Below are 24,384 nucleotides of genomic sequence, written 5' to 3' on the forward strand. Positions count from 1 at the left end.
TATACTGGTGCATAGTTTAAAGGCTTTCTTCAGTCTAAGGTTATTAATAATTTTATTGGTGTTTTCACCTTGTACATTTAAGGTTTTATTTCTCAAAGTTAAATCTCTGATGTTAGAATTATGATGGTATTGTGTAACTACTTTTATCTTTCCTAATGATAATCAATTTTTCCAAAACTATTTTATGAAAAAATTCACTTTTTCCAGTACTTTGAAAGGTCATTTTTATCATATATTAAATTACCATATGTGTCTAAGGCTATTTCTGTATTATCTATGCTTTAGTCTCTGTTAATTCATGTCCCAAAACCATACATTCTTAATTACAGATTTTTTTAACATCTATATTACTTAGAATTCACCCCTTCTCACTATTTTTTCAGGCTTTTCCTAGATATTATTTGATAAAAATTAGCATATCTCATTCAAGCATATAAAAACTTGCTAGAATTTCTTAGTGAGATAAAATAAAATTTATAATTAATATTTGTTATTGATACATAAGACTCTTTATGGTCTTCAGTCATTTGAACCCAGAACAGGAATATTCTCCTATTGTTCAAGTCTTCTTTATGCCTTTCAGAAATATCTTAATGTTGTCCTCAAAGAGGTTCTGTACATTTTGCACACTTCATATATATTTCATTTTCATATTCATTACTGTTTGATGTTAATGCGTATGGCTTTTTATTCCAAATCCTTTCTAAATGGTTATTATTTGCAAATAGGAACACTATTCATTTCCATATACTGAATATCTATACTGCTATCTCACTGAATACTTCTCCAAATCTATGGCTTATGGTTTTCATCATATTTTCATCTGATTTACACGAATGCTTTCCAAAGCAATATTGTGGAGACAGTGTGCATGCTTTCTTGTTCCCAACCTTAATGGGAATGCCACTCTACTGGGTTATGGACTGAGTCATATGCATTTTATCATTTTAAGAAATTATCTACCAATTCCTATACTTTAAAGTTTTTTAAAACCAGGAATTGGTATTAAATTTTATAAAAGGCCTTTTTTTATAGCAACTATAAAGAAAACCAATGCTATATAACAATTCGAATTGTGTTGCCATTACTTTTGAAAGTCTGGTAAGATTCTCTTATACAATCCTGTGGGCCTTGGTGTTCCTTTGTGGTGTAGTTCTTTGATGACATTTTATTTCTTCTGTGTAATTAGTCAATGTAAGCTGGCTGTCTCTCTTGGGGCAGTTTTGGTTAAATGTATTTCCTCATGAAATTGTTCATTTGGTCTAAATTTTCAAATTAATTGGCAAAGAGTTCTGCAAAGTACTCTCTCAGAATCTATTAAAATGCCCTTTGTTATTGCCTACCAGTCATTTCTAATTGTGTGTGTTTTATTTCTCATTTTTTCCTCAGTTGGGCCAGCTTGTGTTTTGTCTGTGTATGTGTGTGTGTTTTTCTTTTTTATTTTATTTTATTTTATTTATTTGATAGAGAGAGATCACAAGTAGGCAGAGAGGCAGACAGAGAGAGAGGGAAGAAGCAGGCTCCCTACCCAGTAGAGAGCCCGATGCGGGCCTCGATCCCAGGACCCTGAGATCATGACCTGAGCCGAAGTCAGAGGCTTTAACCCACTGAGCCACCCAGGCGCCCCTGTGTGTGTGTTTTCCAAGAGAGCAAACATTATTGTTTTTTATTAGTTCTAAATTTGTCTTACTTTGCTGGTATTTTTTTAGCCATTTGGGTTAGGAATTCGACTCATTTAATTTCATTCCTCCATTTTAGTTGTTATAAGTTTGTATAGCTATGAGTTTTATTCTGACATCTGATTCTGAAGAAGGTATTGTCATTCTTGTTGTTATTGCTATTGTATAAATTTGACAAATTTGAAATTTCTAAGTAATTGTTTAATTGAATTTACTTTTAAAAAGTTTGCTAGCCAGAAAGCTTGTTAAAAATGTATTCTTGATATCTAGGCTTATTACCTTGTGATCATAGCATGCTTTCATGTAAGTTCTAGTTTACAGAATTTATTGAGCCTTTAAACTACATGTTCAACTTCAGTCAGTGTTCCCTTGAACACTGAAAAACTTGAAAAGGATTTATCTCACACACACACACATATATATACACATACATATGTACATATATAATGTGGTTAATAGAATAAAATAGAAAATAATACAATAACATTACAATATATATTATGTATAACATAATCAACATATATACATATAAAAATCATATACTGTGATTCACTTTAGACCCAGGATGGTACAAGAAGGCTTCCATATTATCAAGTAGCTTTTGTGCATTTCCAATTTATGAAGGTAGCTACTGAACTATCTGAGGCATAGATCCAGACATTTCTTTCTTTTTTTTTTTTTTAAACTTTATTTATTTATTTGACAGAGAGAAATCACAAGTAGATGGAGAGGCAGGCAGAGAGAGAGAGAGAGAGGGAAGCAGGCTCCCTGCTGAGCAGAGAGCCCGATGCGGGACTCAATCCCAGGACCCTGAGATCATGACCTGAGCCAAAGGCAGCGGCTTAACCCACTGAGCCACCTAGGCGCCCCAGATCCAGACATTTCTAACTATTATACCTTCCTTGTGATTTATGCCATTGAACATTATAAAGTATCTTCTGCTCTTCTAAATGCCTTGGGGCATGAAAACTCATCTTGTCTAGCATCAGTATTTAGCTTTTCTAAATCCCTTTTTAAATGTGTATTTTCAAAAAGACTGAATTGCATTAATTTCAAAAACCAGTATGAGAAACATTTTCTTAAAAATTTTGGTACATAAGGTAAGCCAAATTACACTTATTGGGTATGACTGATAACTTTTGAAAATTTCTGTCATATTTTATATTATGGATATCACATTTAATGAGTTTTTATATTATGGATATCACATTTAATGAGTTTTTTATAGGCAGTTTTTGTAATATTTTTAAATGTTCCGAAATCTAGTGGTCAGTTTTGTTTTATTTTTATACATTATTAATGTACTAATAACTTTAATAATGCTCTTACCACCACCCCCCCAAAACTATCTTTTCTTTCTTTACCATTTTTTGTTGTTTGGGTTTATTGCTGGGTTATGGTTTTAAATGCTACCTTTCTTCTACTATTCTTCTCCTCTTTTTTAGGAAATCTAATTAAATGTCAATTCATATTATTTTCCTATCTTAGCAATTTCTGATCCTCTCTATTTGTTTACTCATTTGTTTCCATTTATCTTCTTGATACCCACTAGTATATTTTCAACAATACCTGTTTACTCTTGGTCATCTTTCAATTAATCTATTAGTTACTATTTTGTACTATTTTTTTTCAGTTTTCTTCCCAAAATCTGTTATGGTTTGGTTTACAACTTTTCTTTCTACTTTATGAAGGCTTTTCTGAGTTTTAAGTCTCACATTTGATAATTTTGTATCTACAAGTACTTATTTAATGATAATTAATATTTAAGTTTAACTGACAAAATATCTTATTATTTCAGGTATATATCATAGTGTTTCAATATTTTTACACGCTAGGAAATGATCCCCAGGTCAAGTCTGTTTGCTACCTGTCAATATACATAGTTTCAATGCTGATTTTTAGAAGGAATATAATCAATGATCCACTGTAGACTATACTAAATTACCTAAGTTTTTGGCGAATGCCTTTATCAGCTTAAAGGCATTCCTATATTTCTAAGATTTCTAAATGTGGATTTTGTGGAATTTATTGGAGCCTGTTTCTACATCTAGAAAACCATTCTATCTTTTTGTGTAGATGCAAATGCAATGAATTAAATTATTATTTACATTTTAAGCAAACTTAGCGTTCCTGTGTGAAAAATAATAGCATTTTTTTTTTTAAATCCACTGAAGAATTCAATTTGCTACAATTTGGTTTAGGAGTTCCTAAGTGACCTCTAATTGTCCTTTCTCATACTATCTTCATTTGGTTTTGGGTACAGGATGATACTTTTATCATAAAATACACTAAAAAAAAGTCCATCTTTTTCTATTTTCTGAATGTGTTTCTATACAATTTAAGTGTGTGCTTCTTGAACATTTTGAGTATTTAGTAGAGCCCACCTTTGAAAACACCTGTACTTGATGTGGAGACATTTAAAAACATTGTTCCATTACCTTAATGATATGGGACAACCAGATTGTTTCTTAAATCAGATTTGGTAATTTTTTTTCTAGAGTTTATACATTTCACTCAAGTTTTCAAATTCGTTGGCTTGAAGTTATTAATAGTATTTTAAAATACATTTTTAAATCTACAGTTTTGCTTCCTTTTTCATTACTTATACTTTGGCAGTTTTCCCACTTTTTCAATTAAACTTAATAGACATTGTAGGTTTAATTTTTCTTTTTTTGCAAAGAGCCAAATATTTGTTTTGCTAAGCCTCATTATTTTACCTTTTCTCTAGTTCACTAAACTCTACTACTGTATTTTTCATTTCTTTTCTTCATTTGCATTTATTTTGTTTTTTTCCAAATTCTGATATTGAATGTTATATAGTACCTAGTTCCTTTTATAGATTATATATTACATTTATGTATATAATATAGTGTATATATTTCCTACTAAACCCATGAATAATGCAGGAATTATACTTTATTTCCAAATGTATGGCTTTGGGACAGTTATTTATGTTGGAACTCACCTCTAATTCAATTGGATTGTCTTCTGAGAATGCAATACATTAGGGTGAGTAATACTTCACATGTGTCTTTGGTATAAATATATCCAGAAACTGAGGGTTTTGATATGGGAGAATCTTATTATAATATCAATTTTTCCATACTACTGGAAAGCAAAACTAAAAGGGCGTTCTGCTCCACTACATATAGGTAGTACTAGAATTTTCCTTCAAAAATTCTCAATGTCTTATTGGTCTATGTCTATATTAAGACATCTCTCTAAATCATCTATTCCTTGTTTAAAAGGAATTCTCTAGACTTTTAGCTTTTTAACATCAACAACAAACATATGGCTTCTTTAACTTGTTTTTGCATACTATCTGACACATTACAGTGCATTATAAGTATTTGCTGAATGAAAGAATAAATGCAAAGATGAAACCAAATTTCTGTGATTTGAGGCAGACATGGACCAAAGGCTTACATAGAGTTCTGAAGTCATATATTTAATGGCCAAATTCCCATAGGTCAACATTACCAACAGATGGTTTTCCTTACTCATTTTCAGACCCTGCTTTGAATGAGCCAAGGACAGGATACTAAGATCTCAAGGTTTTAGTGCATCTTTAGTTCATCTTTTAAGATGAACAACATCTCAAAACATTAAAAGGTAAAGAACTGTTGCTCTATATTTGTACATATCTAGAGATGCCTTCGGTTCAAAGAATTCTAGGTTGATTATATTTTCGATTCGATTGTTTTCAGAAAAATTTTGTTATTTATAGGTGTATGCTTAAGGATAGAAGAGTATCCACATTACAAGTGATCATGAGCAAAAATCCAGTGCTTTGAGACAATGCCTGTACACAATGTATACAAGATTAAAACTGTACATTATTAATTTCAGTAATATATCTATCATAAAATATTATGCTTCTAATTTAGGACCAAAAGTTCCCTTGTTGGAAGCTTTAACAGTAACCTCACAATCATTCAAATTGCTCTGTTTGCTTTATATCCAACAGGGCAAATCTGGGCTATGGAGTAAGATAAACCTCATTTCACATATAATAGCAGACCCTATCTTTTATAGTTCTATAGTTATAGTGCTAAGACTCAACTCTTTCCCACTAATGCATATCAGATTATATCACTGCAGTGAGCATATTACTTTTGATCTGGACTTCAGGTAAGTAATTGTAGTGCAAATCAGAATACAGTAGATGGCCATATAGTAAGTTCAAAATAAGTATGAGGGAACTTGACTAGATTTCATGAGCGAGGTGTCTGTATCTGTTTTCAATCCACCTTCAAAAGACAAGCATTTGTGGCCAAGAAAATTTAACAAAGCAGGAAATAATAATTTTTGATGCACAGTACTTCCCATGCAACCATGGTCTCTATATTATTAAGTTGGTAGAACAGAAAAAAAAATGATTATGGATATGAAAGCACAGTGGACTTTTGACAAGGGCAACATGACCTTTAAATTAAACTCATATTTCACTTTTAATTTTAGAATAAATAGCAATAGAACTAATTATTTCCTTCACAAGAGTGGTGACAATCTAGGATGCAATGCAGATAAAGTGTTTTTATTCCCAAATAAAATTTGGGAATAAGACATCAGACTCCATTAGACATCAGACACATCCCCTCAAATTGGTATAGATTTGTTTCTTACTCAGAAAAATTAAATATTAATCTTATATTTCTATTTAAAAATTTGAAAGATATTGGTATCAGTAAATTTTAATAATGCATGTGCTTTTTACCTGATTACACACTGCTCATTTTAATTTCTTATATTAAATTCTGTTGAACTTCTACAGCTTCTAAATAAGTGAAATATTGTGGTGCTTAAAAATAGCATGCTTTAATTTACTGTCTATTTATCACATGAGGTGAGCTAATTGTTTTCAGACAATGTCCTAATCAGACGCAGTAGTGAAATTTAATGAAAAAAATTTATTGGGTTGATTAGGTGATAGAATTGTGAAATGGGGGCATGCCATTTTCTGCAGTATTTGTAATGAATAATGGCATTTAAATTTGTTCCAAGTGAAATCATCAGCTCTCATGAGCAAAACTTTCTATTGCTGCAAAGAGAAAGAGAATGGATTCACCAACATATGTAATTTTTCATTTAACACAATTTAGGAAGATGACAGGGCAATTCCTTATGTTTATGAATTTAAACCACTTAACATGATTGAAACTCTGCTTACTCCATATTTGAGAGAAAAAGGTAGCCATGTTTTTGACAGAAACCTTTTACTTAACTGCAGCCTGCATTACAGTGTGTGGGATATTAGAGTTCCAGATAGGGCAACTCAGAAGTTAAAGGCCTCTGTAAGGAATACTGTGGAGGGGAAAGAGGAAGGGAACATTTCTGAAGCAGGCACAAGTTTAATGGTCTGAGGTAAAGAAATTCTGCATCACTTTTTGGTTCAGGAAATACATAAATTGATATTAATAATGCATACTGCATATTCTACTCAAAAGAACAATTAAACTATATAGATTTTTAGAGAAGCCAGTTTTTATTTTCATTAATACTTAAAAAAGTAGAGAAATTATACTATCACATATTCATACTGAAAGTAATGTAGAAATAAAAGTAATATATGTATGTATATAGATATATTAGTATATATTTCTAAGCTCATATATATTCTATATATATATACATAGAATATATATACACTATATGCACTATATATACATAGAAAGAGAGAGAATAGAAATATTTTACTTTTCATAAAGGAATTCTAGTTCTGTTAATCAAAACTAAATAAATAATCCGTAATATAAAGTAGTTTCTTGTATAGTGACATATAATTACAGCAAATTACAAATACTGGTTAAGTATCTATGTAAAGTCAACTAAATATTAATCTTCTAAAGAACATTTTCAAAATTATGTAGCATTAGGAGAAAAGTATGCTTTAAATTAGAATTAAAAATAGGAGAATGAAATACTATAGTTTATATAAAATTATAATCTTGTCTAAAATGAGGAAACTACATAAATTCTTTCTACTTTTATTTTTTGAAATTACTTTAGGAAAGATCAGTCACTTCTGTAAATGAGAAAAAAAGAACACTAAAATATTTGTTAATGACCACCATCACCCTTTATAATGAAATAGCCTCAAAGACTAATTACATAGCCTGATCTCCAGTTAATAGTTTTTATCTACCTACTTGTGAAGGAGAGCAAAAGGTTTGCAAAAATTTACTAATTTCATTTAGTAAGATACTTCAACAGATAAATATATTTTCAGTCAGTGAGGAAGCTCTCAAATATAGCTAAGTATCAAATACTTCAAGGGTGGTCATCCTGCCTGTTGGCTGTTCCTGTCAGTTCTCACTTTCAGTATGTCAAGGGAAGAAAGAGAGGGTAAAAAGTCATCAATGCTAGTATGCATTACTGTTTAAGACTATAAATTATTACACTATTTTTGGACAGCCAATTTGGAACTGAGTATCAAAACCTAAACAAATACGTATGTACACATATGCTTTGCCTAGGTATCTTTTGATATCTTAAAATATATTTTTGTGGTAATAATCACAAATAAGTATTTATATATAAGAATATTTATCTCTGAATAATTTCTAGTATCAAAATTAGAGTAATTTTAATGATGATTAAATTGGTTCATTTAAAAACAATAGAGTAAATCTATTTGGCAGAATGTTGAACAGCTATTAAAACCATACTTAAGAATAACATTAAATATTAACATAATAATGATGTTAAAATGCTTATAAATTTTTCTTTAAATACAAATTACAAATACTGGTTAAGGGAAATCAATTTTTTTAATGTTAAAAGGAATTAAAATACATACACCAATTGATGTATAGTGTGAGAGTGTGGGGTGATGAGATTGGGTTTGATTTTAAATTAGTTTAGTTAATTCAATTTAGAATTGTAGAAGTCTTTATAACATATATATGTGTCAGAATGGTAATCATAAAAGATTAATAAAGGAGCTTTTTTTGTAAGCTATTTAAAAAACTGAGGCAAAGGAATTCAAACTATTCACTAAGACTGGGTGAGTGTGTAGACTTAGGCATAACTTACAGTTGTCTAACCACTGACCTCTAACTCATTAACAAAGTAGATTAATTTCATCCACAATGCCAAAATATCCATAAATAATCATGCAGTCATGTTTATTTCTCAGTGAAGCAAGCCACAGAGTCCCTGAACTGCAACCAGAATAGATCAAAATATTTTCTACTTCAATGAAAGCTTTGTTACAATCTTCATATAGAAGAGGAACAAAGTAAACACATCTGCTCTGTGAAGTTGTTCTGAACATTTCAGAAATAATGCATTAGCCTGCATGTCAGGATCATTTGATAGGGGACAGAAGGTATTTCTTCCTAAGGCTTATAAAGGAACTTCTGTTAGGTTCATAAATCTCAGTTCCTACATGCCAGCATCAGCACCTCCATTCCCTCCCAACACTTTTCAAAAGACACTCTTTGTCTTCTCAATTTGTTGAATAGATTGTCTTCTTGGAATTATATATTTAAAGATGTATTACACATCTTTCCTTATCCTTCTTTCCCTTTCTTATAAATATTTACAATTTGTATGTAATTTTGACCACCTGGGTTCTCACCCAATTTCTTGAATATAAAATACTGGAGTTTAAAAATTTAATAAAATGTCACAGTCAATTTTAAGATTTGGAAAGTGTGGTTCATTATTTTTGGCCAAAATATTTTCATAGTATTTATGAGAACAAAGTTTACTATTAGCTAGCTAGAATTAATCAGGTAGAACAATTTGCTAGTGAAGGTTCCTCCAGTTCACATTTTAAAAAAAGGAAATAAGAGTTCCCTTAGTCCTTCCTATCTGATATAATCATTTTACTAGATATAAAATTGTCAAAGTTTATGCACATATGGATACATTTATTTAGGATATAAATGAGATCACATTATGTATTAGTCTATAATCTGTTTTTCCAACTTAATGATACACTATAAAATTTAATCTACATCTCTATTGTAGAAATTATACATATTGCAAATTATTTTTTAGCTTTGATTAAAATTAAAATTAGGACAATTATTTTAATAGGTACAGAGCTTAGACAAGTGTTATATTTAAACTACCAACACAAGATTTTGAGAATTCAAGGCACTGAGTTGCTGAACGTAAATATGTATGTAGATAGTGATAAAAGTTTGAGAATATGCGTAAGGCTTGAAGGTTCTAAGGACCTAAAAGTAACCAGGTTGTTTAGAGATCCTTTGGCACATGTATATTTACTCTATATTTTGTAAGTATGAAGTTGATTCTTGGCTAGTTTGTAAACTTTCCAAGAGGATTCCAATTTAGCCACAAAGTTTTACCTTTATAAATTTTCTTTTACCTGTGACTGAGATGTTTATTAATCTGATTTTGAAGGAAACTAGTTCTCCTGAATATTTGTTATTGACCATTACATTCAGATTGACTCATTAACCTTGTCTTATTTCAACCATTTCTGAATTCTCTGATTTTTCAATAATTGGATAAAACTGTATAAACTATTCACTGTTAACTCATTTGAAATTTAAAGCCTTTCCTTTTTATCAGAAAGTCTATAGAACTATAGCACAGACTCTGTGTCTTTATCCTGGTTTTTCAAATGTGCATTATATTTCCTTGTATATACAATAATGTATTCAGTTGTTCAATTTTTTGATGGACATTTAGTTTGCTTCAAGTATTTAAAATATTCATAGTACCTTGAAAATACTTCTTGTACAAAATAAGGACTATATCTTTTGTTGAATGAAAAATTTTCTCTAGTTTGACCTAAAGTCTATAAAAATAGGGGGTGGGTAATTTTCATGTATTCAATTCTATATCCCAAGGCCCTCACCTCTTAGCATACGTGTGTGACTCACAAAATTCTACTGAGTGCTCAGACTGTTTTGTGGGAAGGTACAATTCGAATTTATTGCTATGGAGGGGGATCCTCTTCCTAAAACATAGTACTTGGGTTAAATATATGGCTGGACTTAACAGGCATTAACTGTAGGTTCAGAATATGCCACAGGAATTGTACCTTTGTGAGCAGGACAGCAATGACACTAAATGAAAGAAGCCAGCACTTACCTGAACAAGAAACATTGCTATGTGGTGAAATTCTCCACGGCCCCCTTGCTTCACAGGAACTGTCATAAAGAATTTGCTGCCATCTCTAGAAAAAACCGGCTCCTCATTCTAAAACACAAAAGTGCATATAATGATCTCAAGATTGTGCTTTGTGTTGCCAACCATTGCTAATGGGTCACACCATTTTTTATTTAGAATTCGTTTGTGAAAAAGGTCAAGTTAGCTCTAAAAATTATCTCTAAAAATAATGAATTTTTATAATATAATATTATATAATATACAATATATATAATATATTATAATATATATATAATATAATAATGAGAACTAAAAGCCTGCAAAACTGGAAGGAATCCACTGAAAGTCATTTAATTCAAACTTATCATCTTCACTGTTCACCCCTCCAAAAATACACACACACACACAAATGCCCATTTGGTGATTTTTTAATTAAACTCTAGTGGCATGTTAAATCAATAGAATTATTTTCTGAAAATTAAATGATGGAAGCTATACATATAGATTGCTTTCCTTTTCCTCCAGGGAAAACATTAAGAAAATGGATTTGCCTGACAGAGCACTGCGTTCTTTCCTAGTGGATTAGTGAAAGTGATTATACACATGGTAAAAGAAAGACTTTGCTATGGTTTCTTTTGTGGGTCTTTAAAGTGGCCCACAAGTTCTTTCAGGTGATCTGGCCCTGCACTCTCTTTCTGATCTCCTCTCCTTTGGTTCTCCTGTTTCCTTATCCTGCATGCTCGGGCTCCATGGTCTTTGCACTTTTTATTCCCTTTGTCTGGTTCTTTCTTTTTATCTCTTTCGTATGTTATCTCTATGTCACCTTATCAGTGAGGTGCTTTCCATTTACCCCTGTAGAGGGAGCTCTTGGAAGCAAGATCATCCACCTCTATCTGAATCCCTCATGCCCTTTTACCTACTTCCTGTTTCTTTCCTTAACACCTAAAAGCATGTATCATACTATACTTCAGGCAGGTATGCATTTTTTTGGGAGGGGGTAAATGTGTATATGTATGCAGGTGGGCAGGTGGATAGGCAAGTAGGCAGTGTGCCTCTGGAATGTAAGCTCCATGAGGGTGGAACCTTGTATTCTTTGCTGCTCTATCTCCAGCACCTAGACAATGACTGTCACATAAGTTTTGCTTAGTACTTACTTACTTAATGAATAAATTAATGACTTTTTAATAAAATCAAGAGTCTGATTTTAGTTTCATTAGTGAGTTCATCCCTCGATAGAAACAGAAGGATAATATGTTCCTTGTCTACTTCATGGACACTCAGGAAAATATAAGATGATATATGTAAAATTTTAAACTCTGAAGTAATACACAACTCAAGGATGAAGACAATACATTCCTAGGCATATAATAAATACTGACAAGATACCTGACATCTTTCAGCTATCATAAAGTCAATAATTCTGTAGGTTCCATCTCTTGCCCTCTGGGATCTCTCTCTTGGCCTTTGCACGTGAAGCTTTTTCTTTCTGGAACAACTTTTCTGTTTTCCTTTATGCTGAATCTTACTCTTGTTATTTATTCCTTCAATTCAAGGAACAGAAACCATTTCCAAATTTTCCTAGTTAGACAGTATCTTGTAGTTAGGAAATCTTTCCTCGATTCTAACAATTACCCCATATTCATTTCTATCATGGCATTCAATGCATTCTATTATATGGTTGGCTTCCTTCACTAGGCAAGTAATAATTAAACTAAGTTGGAAATTTTATCTTTTTAGCTCTATTGCTTAGGACCCAGTGGGTGTCCAACTCATAACTGGATAGATGAATGCATGTGTACAACAGGCAGACATGTTTGTTATATTTCACTCTGTCCACATTTGTTCCAAACTATCAGCTTCTCCCCTATTTAACACTGTCGCCCTGTTGCTTCAAAAATACATTACCTTTTTAAAGGTACAGGGATATCTGGGCATTCTTCTTTTTGTATTTGTGCACCCATTCCCTTCATATTCTAGTACCTTATAAATGGCTCAATGAAAGAGCAGATGGGGACTATATTCTCAAATTCACTGCTGGGCTTAATAACCTTCACCACTAGGCAATATCTGAAAATAAATAGAGCTCTATGCCAGCCTTTTCCTAGAATCCAGTAATGGAAGTGGAGCCAACTGCACTGTCCACTTTCATGACTGCAAACAAGTCAGTGTTTATGACGCACAGGGCAATGAATTGGGGTTACCAAATTCTATCTCTTGGCCAGAAGTTTTGTAGGTAGGTTATCACATGTCTCCTGAAAGACCAAATATGCCTACTTCTCTGTTCTTCCTACCATCCAGAAAGTGAGCATATGATGATTATATTAAGTTTCTAATTGTCTTAGAAATTTGCTTCATCTAATTACTACCACCATTCTCATATTCTATATTTCATCAAATTCTAAATATTTTATAAAATTCTCCAAGAGCTCCTAGAGAAAAACTCAACTGTGACAAACTACCACCTACATTTTTTTTTACTGAATAATTGATAACTAGTTTCTTTGCTTTAAGAAAAGTTTATATTAAATATTCATAAATTTGGGATTTAAAATGTAGATAACATAATTCCAAAAGAGCATGCATTATGTTGATGCATGTTACACTACTATGAGTGTCACTAAAAATAAAAATGAGAGTAAAATGGTTTAATAATGCAGGACAGTTCTGAATACATCAGTATTCATTATGTTATAGCTTGTCATTGGTTTTATTCTCAGTATCTAACTTAAGAAAATCCATTACTGACTACAAGATCAAAGTTGGGTTTTTTCCCCCAATTTCATTAAGATTAAGTAGTTCACAGTAACATCTACTTATTTATCTATTAGTAGATTCGGTGTGCTTATGCTTCAAATGAGAAAAGGTTTAGCTTATCCACAGTCCTTCTTACTTTTTCTTTCTTTATTCAGCAAGTATTTATGGAGATTTTGTTATAACTCATATTAGACATTTAGTTTACAATGGGTAACAAAAAATGAATATTCCTCCTGCCCTTCTGAACTTAGGAAAACAATACAGAAATAACTGTTTAAGTATTACAAAAAGATTACACTTGACTTTAAAAAAATTATTGATATGGTGGTTGAAGGAGATGCTTTTATAAGTAGGTGATTTAAGCTGAGGTTTGAAAAAGAAGCAGCCTTCACCAAAGAAAGTAGTTGAGAGAATTCCATTTAGAAGGCAGGCTCCTACACAGACCTTGTGAATATGAGAGCTCATGTGCCTAGAATGGAGAAGGAACTGACAAAAATTTCAGTTTCAGTTGTGAGAGTGATATGGGTAGGGGCAACCAAGTACACACTTTGCAATGGTCCCTCACGCAGCCTGCAGCATGAAGAGATGGGCATATACCTGAGGGGTTGAGCGCAGTCAGAAGAGAAAGAGGAACCCTACTTCCTAGTTTGATCCTGGATGCTGTTTGTGAAGCGGCAAAAAGTAAATTGACTTGAGATCTTTGAATGTGAAACTGAAGAACGTGGTGACAAATAATATACAGAATGACCATCTAATAATATGCAGAAAAGGATAAGAAAAGCTTAAAAATGACTGCTAGGTTTCTGATTTTAAGAGCTGGATGGGTAATTATGTCCTTGACTTCTAGGATAAGAAGAGTATATAAGACTAGCGTATGTTCAGTGTGGACCTATGGAGTATGCAGCTACTTTTATACATTTAGGAGAAGATGGTAAGCTTGAATTCAGATGTTTTAGAACTCAGCGATATGAGCTGCCCAGGCTGTACATTTAGACGTCTCAATACATGGAGGTAACTGAAACCATAGATATGTATGACACTTTAGGAGAGACTATAAAATAAAAGATTGCTGTGAAGAACAAAACAAATCAAAAACAAGCCAAACACAACACTCCCCTTTGCAAAAGATAGTGATGGAGTTACTAGTAAAATGGGTTCAGCCATATTCAGATAATCTACTTGTGTTTCCTTCTGAAATGTCCAGTATAAGCCAATGTTGTGGAGACGTTTCGTAGTTACTCTATTGTGATCTGGATTCCAGTCTCATTTATGTCATAAACTAGCATCAGGAGCTAGGATATATCTAAAGAAAGAAGCATTCATCTAAATAATCTCCATATAAACAATTTATGTGAAGGTCTGGTCAGTTTTCTGGGCAATTTGAGCAATGCTGATGGTTTACAGCTTTAATGGGTCACAATTTTTTCCTCTTTTCATCTACATGAAAGTTTAGTTACATCAATGATACTGAAAAAACGGATCCTAGTAGTTATTCTGCAACTTATGCTCTAAAGAGAACAGAATTAGCCTTTTTATAAATTATGTCCTAGAAAAGATAAGTCATAAGTATGTTCATGGAAAAGACTCAAACATGGTAAAGCCTTAAAGTTGTAATACCGAGTTAACTTTTGAGAGAAAGTTCTTACACAGCAAACAGGTAAGTAGAATGAGCACAACTGCCAAAATGTGACATAAAGCAACCTTCTATGCCATACCTGTTTGGAGAGCCAAGTATCTGATGTCATCTCATATTTCTGAAAAGAAACAATGAATTCCATGAAGCTTTTCTAAATGAGCATGCATCAATGTAACTTTTTTTTACACATAATCCTTTAGGCATTTTCTTTTCTCTTCAACTCATGAAATACCATGAGACATCCCTATTGTCACTACTGATTTCAACTGAATGAATAAGTACAGAATTGGGATTAAATGATAATTTAATTATAAAGTCTTTCCTTTGGTGAACTCCTTTAGAATTCCCAGTAGTATGTCACCAGGGACAGATCATTTTCCAGTGCTGTTTGATTACCTCATTCAAACTGTTTTGAACTACCAGGCACTGTCTCTTTTCACCTCTAGGCATCATTGGGAAACAAAATTATTAAGTCCTTCAAAAGAACTGGGCAAACAGCCAGGAATAAAATGAAAAGGTAGATGTTCTTTCAACATGCAATCCACTCTTCATCATAGTCATTTTCTTTTCTTAAGGAAAAACAATTAAACATTTGAAAGGACAAAATTTTATGTTCCATTAAAGTAATCTTACAAATGATCAGAACCAAGATCATATTTCACAAAGCAAAATGAGATGAATTTAATCTCAAATTAAGTATGTACAGATACAATAAATTTTACTAGTACTGTTTACATACAAGAACTTAGGAAAATCTTGTACTTTAAAAAATGAGTCTGTAATAAAAATATTTAAATGAGGGGCACCTGGGTGGCTCAGTGGGTTAAAGCCTCTGCCTTCAGCTCGGGTCATGATCCCGGGGTCCTGGGATCGAGCCCCGCATGAGCTCTCTGCTCAGCAGGGAGCCTGCTTCCACCTCTCTCTCTATCTGCCTGCCTCTCTGCCTACTTGTGATCTCTGCCTGTCAAATAAATAAATAAAATCTTTAAAAAAATATTTAAATGAAAATGAAATTACAATATATTATAAATTTTATCTATATGCAAAATATATATATATTTAAACTTATTATTTATAGGTTTTTTTTTTTAAACCAGTATCCTCTTTTAAAGCCATATCAATACATTATAATCAAACACTTTCTCTTTTCAGGGCCTGTTTCTATTTTGTTTATTTCACTAGACTTTGTTACATATAGATATCAAGAAAACATCTAACTAAATTTCCTTGATTTTTCTATTTGCATCTCTGCAATAACCATCCTTGGTAAATATGAAACACAGACACACAAGAATATATATTGGTGTCACTTTTAACTAATATTACTAAGTTTTGCTAGAATCCCTGGAAGTCCAAAGTTTCACTTGCATTTGCATTTATTTTTCTTATTATTTCAATTATGGTAGAAAGTAAACTCTTCTTTAAGTTTATAAATAGATTCGAAATATATTAGAAATATAACAATATCAATAAGGTACCAAATCAATAATATGACAGGGTTCCTATATCTATTTTATGATGAAGCATTTTGATACATTCTTGCCATTATCTATACAAATTATCATTATATAGGAAAGATGACAGGCTTTCTCTGACTAGAATATATACATGCCAATTTCTAAGTAATATATTATCAGCTGAATAAGAAACCGTTCAGAATACTTTAACAAATAAGTGGTAAAATATTAGCCAACCAATCAGATGAAAGATGATGACCAAAATAGATTTTTTAATAAATACAAGCTAAACATAAAGAGCATTAGTCAAATCCAGTCAGTAAATGGCTGATGCATCAACTTTATCTCCACATCCATGCTCACCACTCCAATCAAAGACAAATTTCTTCCCCCTTTCCCTTTTATAGACCATTTAAAAACTATGTTTTAATATTGGAGTATAATTTGTATATAGTGATATGCACAGCTCTAAAGTGTGATGTTTTGACAGATATATTTATGTCCCATCAAGATATCAGATCTTTACATTTCCTCATATGTTCTCTCATGCCCGTTCCCAGAGGTTCCAAAAAGGCAGTCACTCTTCTGAAATTGTTTCCCATAGATGAGTCTTGCCTATTTTAGAAGTTCAGATAAATTGAAATTATGTATTATGTACTCTTTTGAGTGGCACTTCTTTCACACCGTGTTTCTGAGATGCACTCATATTGCTGGACATATCAGTATTCTTTTTCTTTTTAAATTGCTTAACAGAATTCTATTGTATAGATATGGCTCATTTTGTTTATTCATTCCTTGTTAATAGATAATTAGACAGCTTCTAATTTTTAGTTACTGTAAATTAAGCTTCTCTAAAGATTTTTTTTTTTTAACAAATCCTTGGTGGATACAGGTGTTTTTTCTTTTCCAAATATCTAAGAATGGAGTTACTGAAGTATGGAGTATATCTATATCTATCTATCTATACACACACCTATATATGTAATATACATTATAATATATATGTTTTATATGTGTATGTGTAACTTGAAACTGTAAAATCATTTTTTAAACTAGCTGTATCATTTTACACTTCTACTCATGAAGAACAAGAACTGCAATTTTCTATATCCTCATCAATAATGTCATTTTTTGTTGTTTTAATTTTAGTCATTCTAATGGTATATAGTGTTATCTCATTTTGATTTAATCTATGTTTTCCTATATCTAATGTTGAATACTTTATCATGCATTTATTACTTCTTTATGCACTTCTCTCCACATGTTTTGCCTTTTTATTGGGTTGTCTTTTCATGATTGAGATGTGTATTTTTTATTGTTAGATACACATTTTGCAAAATAGTTTCTGCAAACAATTTTTAGCTGTTCATTTTAGCTGTTCTGTTAAACTGTTTCTTAACAGTGCCTGGTACGAAGTTTCTGATTTTGCACTGCCATATTCATTTAGAATCAACCTGTTTCTACAGAAATTCCCAATTCTTCTGGGAATTTGTGTTGTACTGAAACCACAGTTAGTTCACTCTGAGTAGAATGCCACCTGTAACATTCAGCCTTTCAAGTCCAGCATGTGGTATAGCTTCTATTTATTCAGGTCTTTCTTAATGTGTGTCAAAAATGTTGCAGTTTTCAATATGGGGATTTTGCACACTATTTGTTAAATTTATCCTTATGTATTTAATGTTTTTAAAAATTTTAGTGGCATTTTTATTTTTCATTATAATGTTATGAGTATATAGGAACACATTTTGTTCTGAAAGATTAGTTCAAGAAACACCTGCTTAGCCTTTAGACATATTCCTCATTTATTTATATTTTGTTCCATTTGCTTTATTATTATATCTCTCAATATAGAAACAAAACCATTTGAAGAAAGGGAAAAGCATATTTTTTTTCAAAATTAATTAAAAGTTGTTAGAAACATACTTTTTTTCCTAAATAATTTGATAGAAGTTTTGAGGCATTATATCCATTTACCCCTAAATAATTTAGTAAGCATTTCTTAAGAAATTTATAGTATCCTGTATACATACATGCTTTTTACAGTAAAATAAGAATCAGAAAATTTAACAATTTAAGTTGGTAACCTGACTTGTGAATTGTGACCCATTCTAGGGTGGATTTTTTGTGTGTGTTTTTTGGGCAGGTTTGTTTTTGTTTTTGCAGATGTCTTATTTTTTATTTATGTAATAATGACATCTACAAATAAAGAGAATTTTATCTCTTCCTTACCAATCATCCTGATATTTATCCCTTGCCAAGTTATTCTGGTTAGAGTCTCTAATAAAGTTTCCACACTACAGTGAGAATGTATGTCTTTACCTTACTGATGACATGAAGATAAGGAAAGTGTTTTACCATAGAGTATAACTTTGAGGTATTTTCTGGGTATTCTTTATCAAATTAAGGATATTTTTCTATTCATTTATATTGAAAGTTATCATGAGTAAATATTAAGTTTTGTCAACTGCTTTTTATTTTTCATCTACTGAGTTACTTTTTTTTTTCTGTTAAAATAATGAGTAGCATTGATTGGTTTTCAGTACTAAACCAATCATAAGTTACCAAAATAAACCCCATTTAGTCATAATGCACTCTTCTCTATATTGCCATAGATGATATATCAATATGCTTAAGGAATTTTTTGTATACATGTGCATGAGATGTATCGGTCTAAATTGTTCTCATAAAGTCCTTGCCTTGATTTGGTAATAGGATAATGCTGTGCTTATAAGATGAATTGAAAAGTTTCCTTCATGGGTGCCTGGGTGGCTCAGTGGGTTAAGCCATTGCCTTCAGCTCAGGTCATGATCTCAAGGTCCTGGGATCGAGTCCCGCATCGGGCTCTCTGCTCAGCAGGGAGCCTGCTTCACTCTCTCTCTCTCTCTCTGCCTGCCTCTCTGTCTACTTGTGATCTCTGTCAAATAAATAAATAAAATCTTAAAAAAATAAAAAAAGAAAAGTTTCCTTCTCCACTTTCTGGAAATTGTAAAAATGGTAAAATTTATTGGTTTTTTTTTTTCCAGTTTTACTGAAATATAATTGATATAATGTTGTATAAGTTCAGGGTGTACAACATAATGATACATGTATATATTATGAAATGATTACTGCAAGTTTAGTTAACATCCATTACCCCAAGTAACTACATTTTTTTCTTTATGATGGGAACTTTTTAGGTTTACTCTCTTAGCAATTTTCAAATATACAATGAAGCATTGTTAACTATAGTCATCATGTCATACATTACATCCCCAGAAATTATTTATCTTATAACTGGGAGTTTGTACCTTTTAACCACCTTCACTCAATTTCCCCACCCTCACCCCTCACAAACACTAATCTTTTTTCTGTTTTTATTTTTTATTCCACATATAAGCAAGATCATAGAGTATTTGTCTTTACTTCACTCATAATAAATGCCCTCAAGTTCCCTCCCCTATATGTCACAAATAACAGGATTTCTTTCTTTTTTATGGCTAAACAATATTCGTGTGTGTGTGTGTGTGTGTGTGTGATTTTCTTAATCCATCCATCCATTGATGGACACTTGTTTTGTTTTGTTTTTTTTTACCGCTGTCCTGGCTATTGTAAATAATGCGCTGCAACAAACATGGGCTTGCAAATATATCTTCGGATAGTGATTTTATTTCCTTCAGATACATATCCAGAATTTGATTTGTTGGATCATATGGAAGTTTTATTTTTAATTTTTTTGAGGATCTGCCATACTATTTTCCATAGTGACTATACCAACATAAAATCTTACCACAGGGCACAGGGTTCCTTTGCTCTACTTCCTCACCAGCAATTATCTCGGGTCTTTTCTGATACTACCCATCCTAACAGGCATGAGGTGATTAATTCATCGAGGTTTTGATTTGCATTTCCCTAATAATTAGTGATGTTGAACACCTTTTCATATTTTTGGAAAAATGTCTATTCAGGTCCATTGCCCATTTTCAAATTAGATTATTGGGGGTTTTGTTTTGGTTTGGTTTGGTTTTATTTTGCTATCTAGTTGAAGGAGATATTTTAAAAATACTTTTAGATATTGAAAATCAGATATATGATTTGCAAACATGTTCTTCCATTCCACAGGTTGGCTTTTCATTTAGTTGACTGTTTCTTTCACTGTACACAAGACTTTTAGCTTGACAGTTTTGATTTACTTAAGTTATCCATTAACTTTTAGAAAAAATAAAAACTAGAAAATATTTTTATTTAATTTTATTCATATGTTTGTCATTTGGAGCACCTTTCCTTCCTTTATTTAGATTTGAGGTTTCATTTGATGCTATTTCTTTCAGACTGAATAACTTCATTTCATGTTACTTAAGCAGATCTACTTGTGATAAATTATCTCAGATCTTATTTATCTGAATATGTCTGTCTTCATTTTTGAAAGATATTTTCAGAGTATACAGACTTTTGGTTTACACTGTTTTTCTTTCACTTCTTTAAAAATGTATTCCATTGCTTTCTGGCTTCTATCATTTCTGATGAGAGAGAGGCAGTAATTTTCATTATTCTATTCCTCCATATGTAATGTATTTTTCTCTCAGGCTCTTTTGAAACTTTTCTCATAAACTTTGGTTTACAATAATTTGAGTGTTATGTGCCTATTTATTTTCTTTGTTTTTATTCTGTTTGGGATTTGCTAACTTAGATACATGGGTTAATGGTTTTTCTTCAGATTTGGGATATTTTAAGTCATTCTTTCTTTTTTTGTTTTTTTGCCCCAACATCTCAAGCCTTGCCTTCTGTGTGTATTTCATCCCTCATATACAACAGCTCAAATTATTCCATATGTAGCTGAGGCTTTGTTCCTTTTTTTTTTTCTCAGTCTTTTTTCCCTCCAGACTTCAGTTTGAATTGTTTCTATTTCCCTGACTACAACAATGCCCAATTTGTGTTTAATCCATCCAATTTTTTCATTTCAGATACTGTTCTCTTTAGTTCCTGAAATTCCATTGTTTTGTATTTTATAGTTGTTTCCCTACTGAAATATCTCATCTATTTATAAATTAGGGCCACCCTTTAATTTGCCAAGAATCTTTCAAACAGCTTTATAAAAAAATTCTGTACCTGTTAATTCTAACATCTCTATTCTGCGTAAGTCTGCTTTTATAACTATTTTTTAAGGGAGGTAGGCAGGTTACATTTTCTATTTTTCTACATGTATAGTATGTTTTGATTGTGTAATTGATATTTTAAATTTTAATTCTCCATTTAAAAGAGTAAACTTTGTTCTAGGAAGACAGTTAATTTATAGGCATGTACTTGCTCCTTTCCAGCTTGATATAAAGGTTTACTGTAAAGAGTATAGAACAGCCTTATTTCTAATGCATTTTTCTTTCTGGGCTGTGAGTTGAATGCAAAGGGTTTTCAGTGAGAGTGCTCTATTTTTTGCTGTTCAGCACTCCAAAGTCTCCAAATTACGAAACCTGCAGATTCTGTATTTGCTTCTCTCTCTGTGAAGTGTGTCCTGTACTTGCACAGTTAAGCATTGAGCTAAAGTCTTTTTTTTTTTTTTTTTAATTTTAAGAGCTAAAGTCCTAAGAGGTCCTTTACATAGATTGCTGGAGCTCTTCTCTCTATAGCTCCAAATCTTGTGGTACTTATCCTGCAGATTTCAGCCACCACGAGAGCCTCAAACTGATTCTCCCTGCTGACTTGGATCAGTGATACCACTGAGCTTTTCTAGGACTCCATTAGCTTGCACTGTGTGTGTGCCCTACAGGAAGCTAGGCTTATCTTATATGTTTATATTATTTCACTTTTTATGTCCTGATCCTGCTATTGTCCAGTATCTGAGAGTAGTTGTTTAATTCATTTTACATAGGTTTATAGTTAACTACAGCAGAGAGGTTAGGCTGGCAAAATTTACTCCATCCTGTCCAGAAATAGAAGTTTGAAAACTCTGGTTTTAAGTAACTGGGAATACTTTACTACTCACCAATACAGGCATATACACAACAACAATTACAGTATACCCTCAGTTAAGAACTTTAAGAATTGCTATAGGATTTATTGCAGAGCTTATAAAAAATGATTAGAGAAATAGAAATACAAACTGCTTTCAAAACACAATGGTTCAAAGGACCAGTTTTTTTTTTTTTACTCTTCTTATTTAATTTTAAAAAAGAGACACTGTTCATTATTTTAGAAGACTAATCTGAACTACCAAAAAAAGATGGAATTATTGGAATGTGGTTGAAGAAGACAGGAAAAACAGTCCACATTCCTAAGTTTATCAAACTCAAAATATGGAGAAAAAGATGTATTTGAGAATTAAACTAGTGTGGTTTAGACTCCACTTTATACTATAAAAGAATTCATTTTTTTTTAAAGTTTGGTCTTTTTTTTTTTTTCCTCTTTTGCTTATCACTCATTTCTGTCACTTCAAAGTTTGGATGATTTATGGATTAAAGTATATACTTCTAATAGAATGACTCTTTCCCAACTACCTCTGGAAGTTAAATATTGTGTTTTGTACAATGGATTGCTTGATATCCCTTTGAGAGTAGCAGAAAGTACTTCATTTTAAGCATAAGAGAAAAGTAAATTACACTCACTCTACTGCAGGCGCCAGTGGTAGTCTCACAGACTGTGAGGATGGAGATGTTCTGAGGCCGATTTAACCATCTGACCACCGTCTTGGTATTGCTTACCCATTTAACCATAGTGATATAATATTCTCTAGTTGGGAAACAACAACAACAACAAAATTTACATTTAGAGCCAGAGAACCTGTATAGCACTATTAACATACATTTGTTATTTTATATGCAAGGATAAATGAAGCATTATAAGGATGCCACATCATATTAATTTCTATTTATGTACACATACACATCTGCTATTCTGAATACTCCCACATAAATACAAATATGTGTGTATGTATGTAAACACATGTGCATTTACATACACATGAAAATGTACCAAGAATTTGAGAATAAATATGAAAGTAAATGATATCCCAGAAAGGAAATCCTTGGAAAAATAAAAATAATTAAGATAATAGACATATGAATAATTTTTAAACTGTCTATTGGTTAGCACTAATGTGTAATAAGCATAAATTTTTAAGCTGCATTTTATTTTTATAAAAAGTAAAATCAACTAAAAGGCAAAACTTATTCTTCACTTAATAATTATTTCTTACGCATGATCTCCATGTTATTTCACTTTACCCATGGGGAGTTGCATGATAGAGTTATTAGTTTTTATTTATTTATTTTGTGTGTGGTCTTTCTCAGTTGTGAGTCAAGGGCCAGTTCCAGGCATAATCATCATATATTCTTATACACACATATGCATATATATATTAATTTCTTAAAGTCTTCTTTATTTGAAACAGTTTAAAACAAAGAAGGAATTCAATTGATGGAAATGAGGGGCTATTGAATTTTCCATATAGTGAGGATGCTAATTACTGGAGCCTATGATGTTCTCAAGTTATTTCTAGATTGGGAAGGCTTATGTTTTTCCCTATAGTTAGTTTGTATTTCTTTCATTGCAGATTCTATGATTGGAAATCTATATCAAAAAACCCTCAATCCACACAGACAAAATGCAGTAATCAACACTGATTCAATTTATGATGAAAAGAAAAAAAAAACTTTTCAAAAATTTGCCCAGCTTCAGAACAGATGAGATGATTTAAAGTGGCATCTGTGTGGTGCTCCGAAGGGGCACGTGCACCCGAATGTTTATAGCAGCAATGTCCACAATAGCCAAACTATGGAAAGAACCTAGATGTCCATCA

General features: G+C 31.8%; 1 protein-coding gene across 2 annotated transcripts in view; it reads right to left on the reverse strand.

The window, feature by feature from the left end:
• The window catches only part of DPP10 (dipeptidyl peptidase like 10), a 1,364,876-nt gene that overhangs the window by 63,490 nt on the left and 1,277,002 nt on the right, over positions 1–24,384 (reverse strand). For both annotated transcript variants that reach the window (XM_004773359.3, NM_001310171.1), the window contains 3 exon segments: positions 23,192–23,315; positions 15,239–15,277; positions 10,752–10,859 (listed from right to left, as the gene is read on the reverse strand). In XM_004773359.3, coding sequence (XP_004773416.2) covers positions 10,752–10,859; positions 15,239–15,277; positions 23,192–23,315 — 271 coding nt within the window.

This window comes from Mustela putorius, unplaced genomic scaffold (genome assembly GCF_011764305.1).
Source record: "Mustela putorius furo isolate JIRA1106 unplaced genomic scaffold, ASM1176430v1.1 tig00003867_pilon_pilon_pilon, whole genome shotgun sequence".
Classification (NCBI taxonomy): Eukaryota; Metazoa; Chordata; class Mammalia; order Carnivora; family Mustelidae; genus Mustela; species Mustela putorius.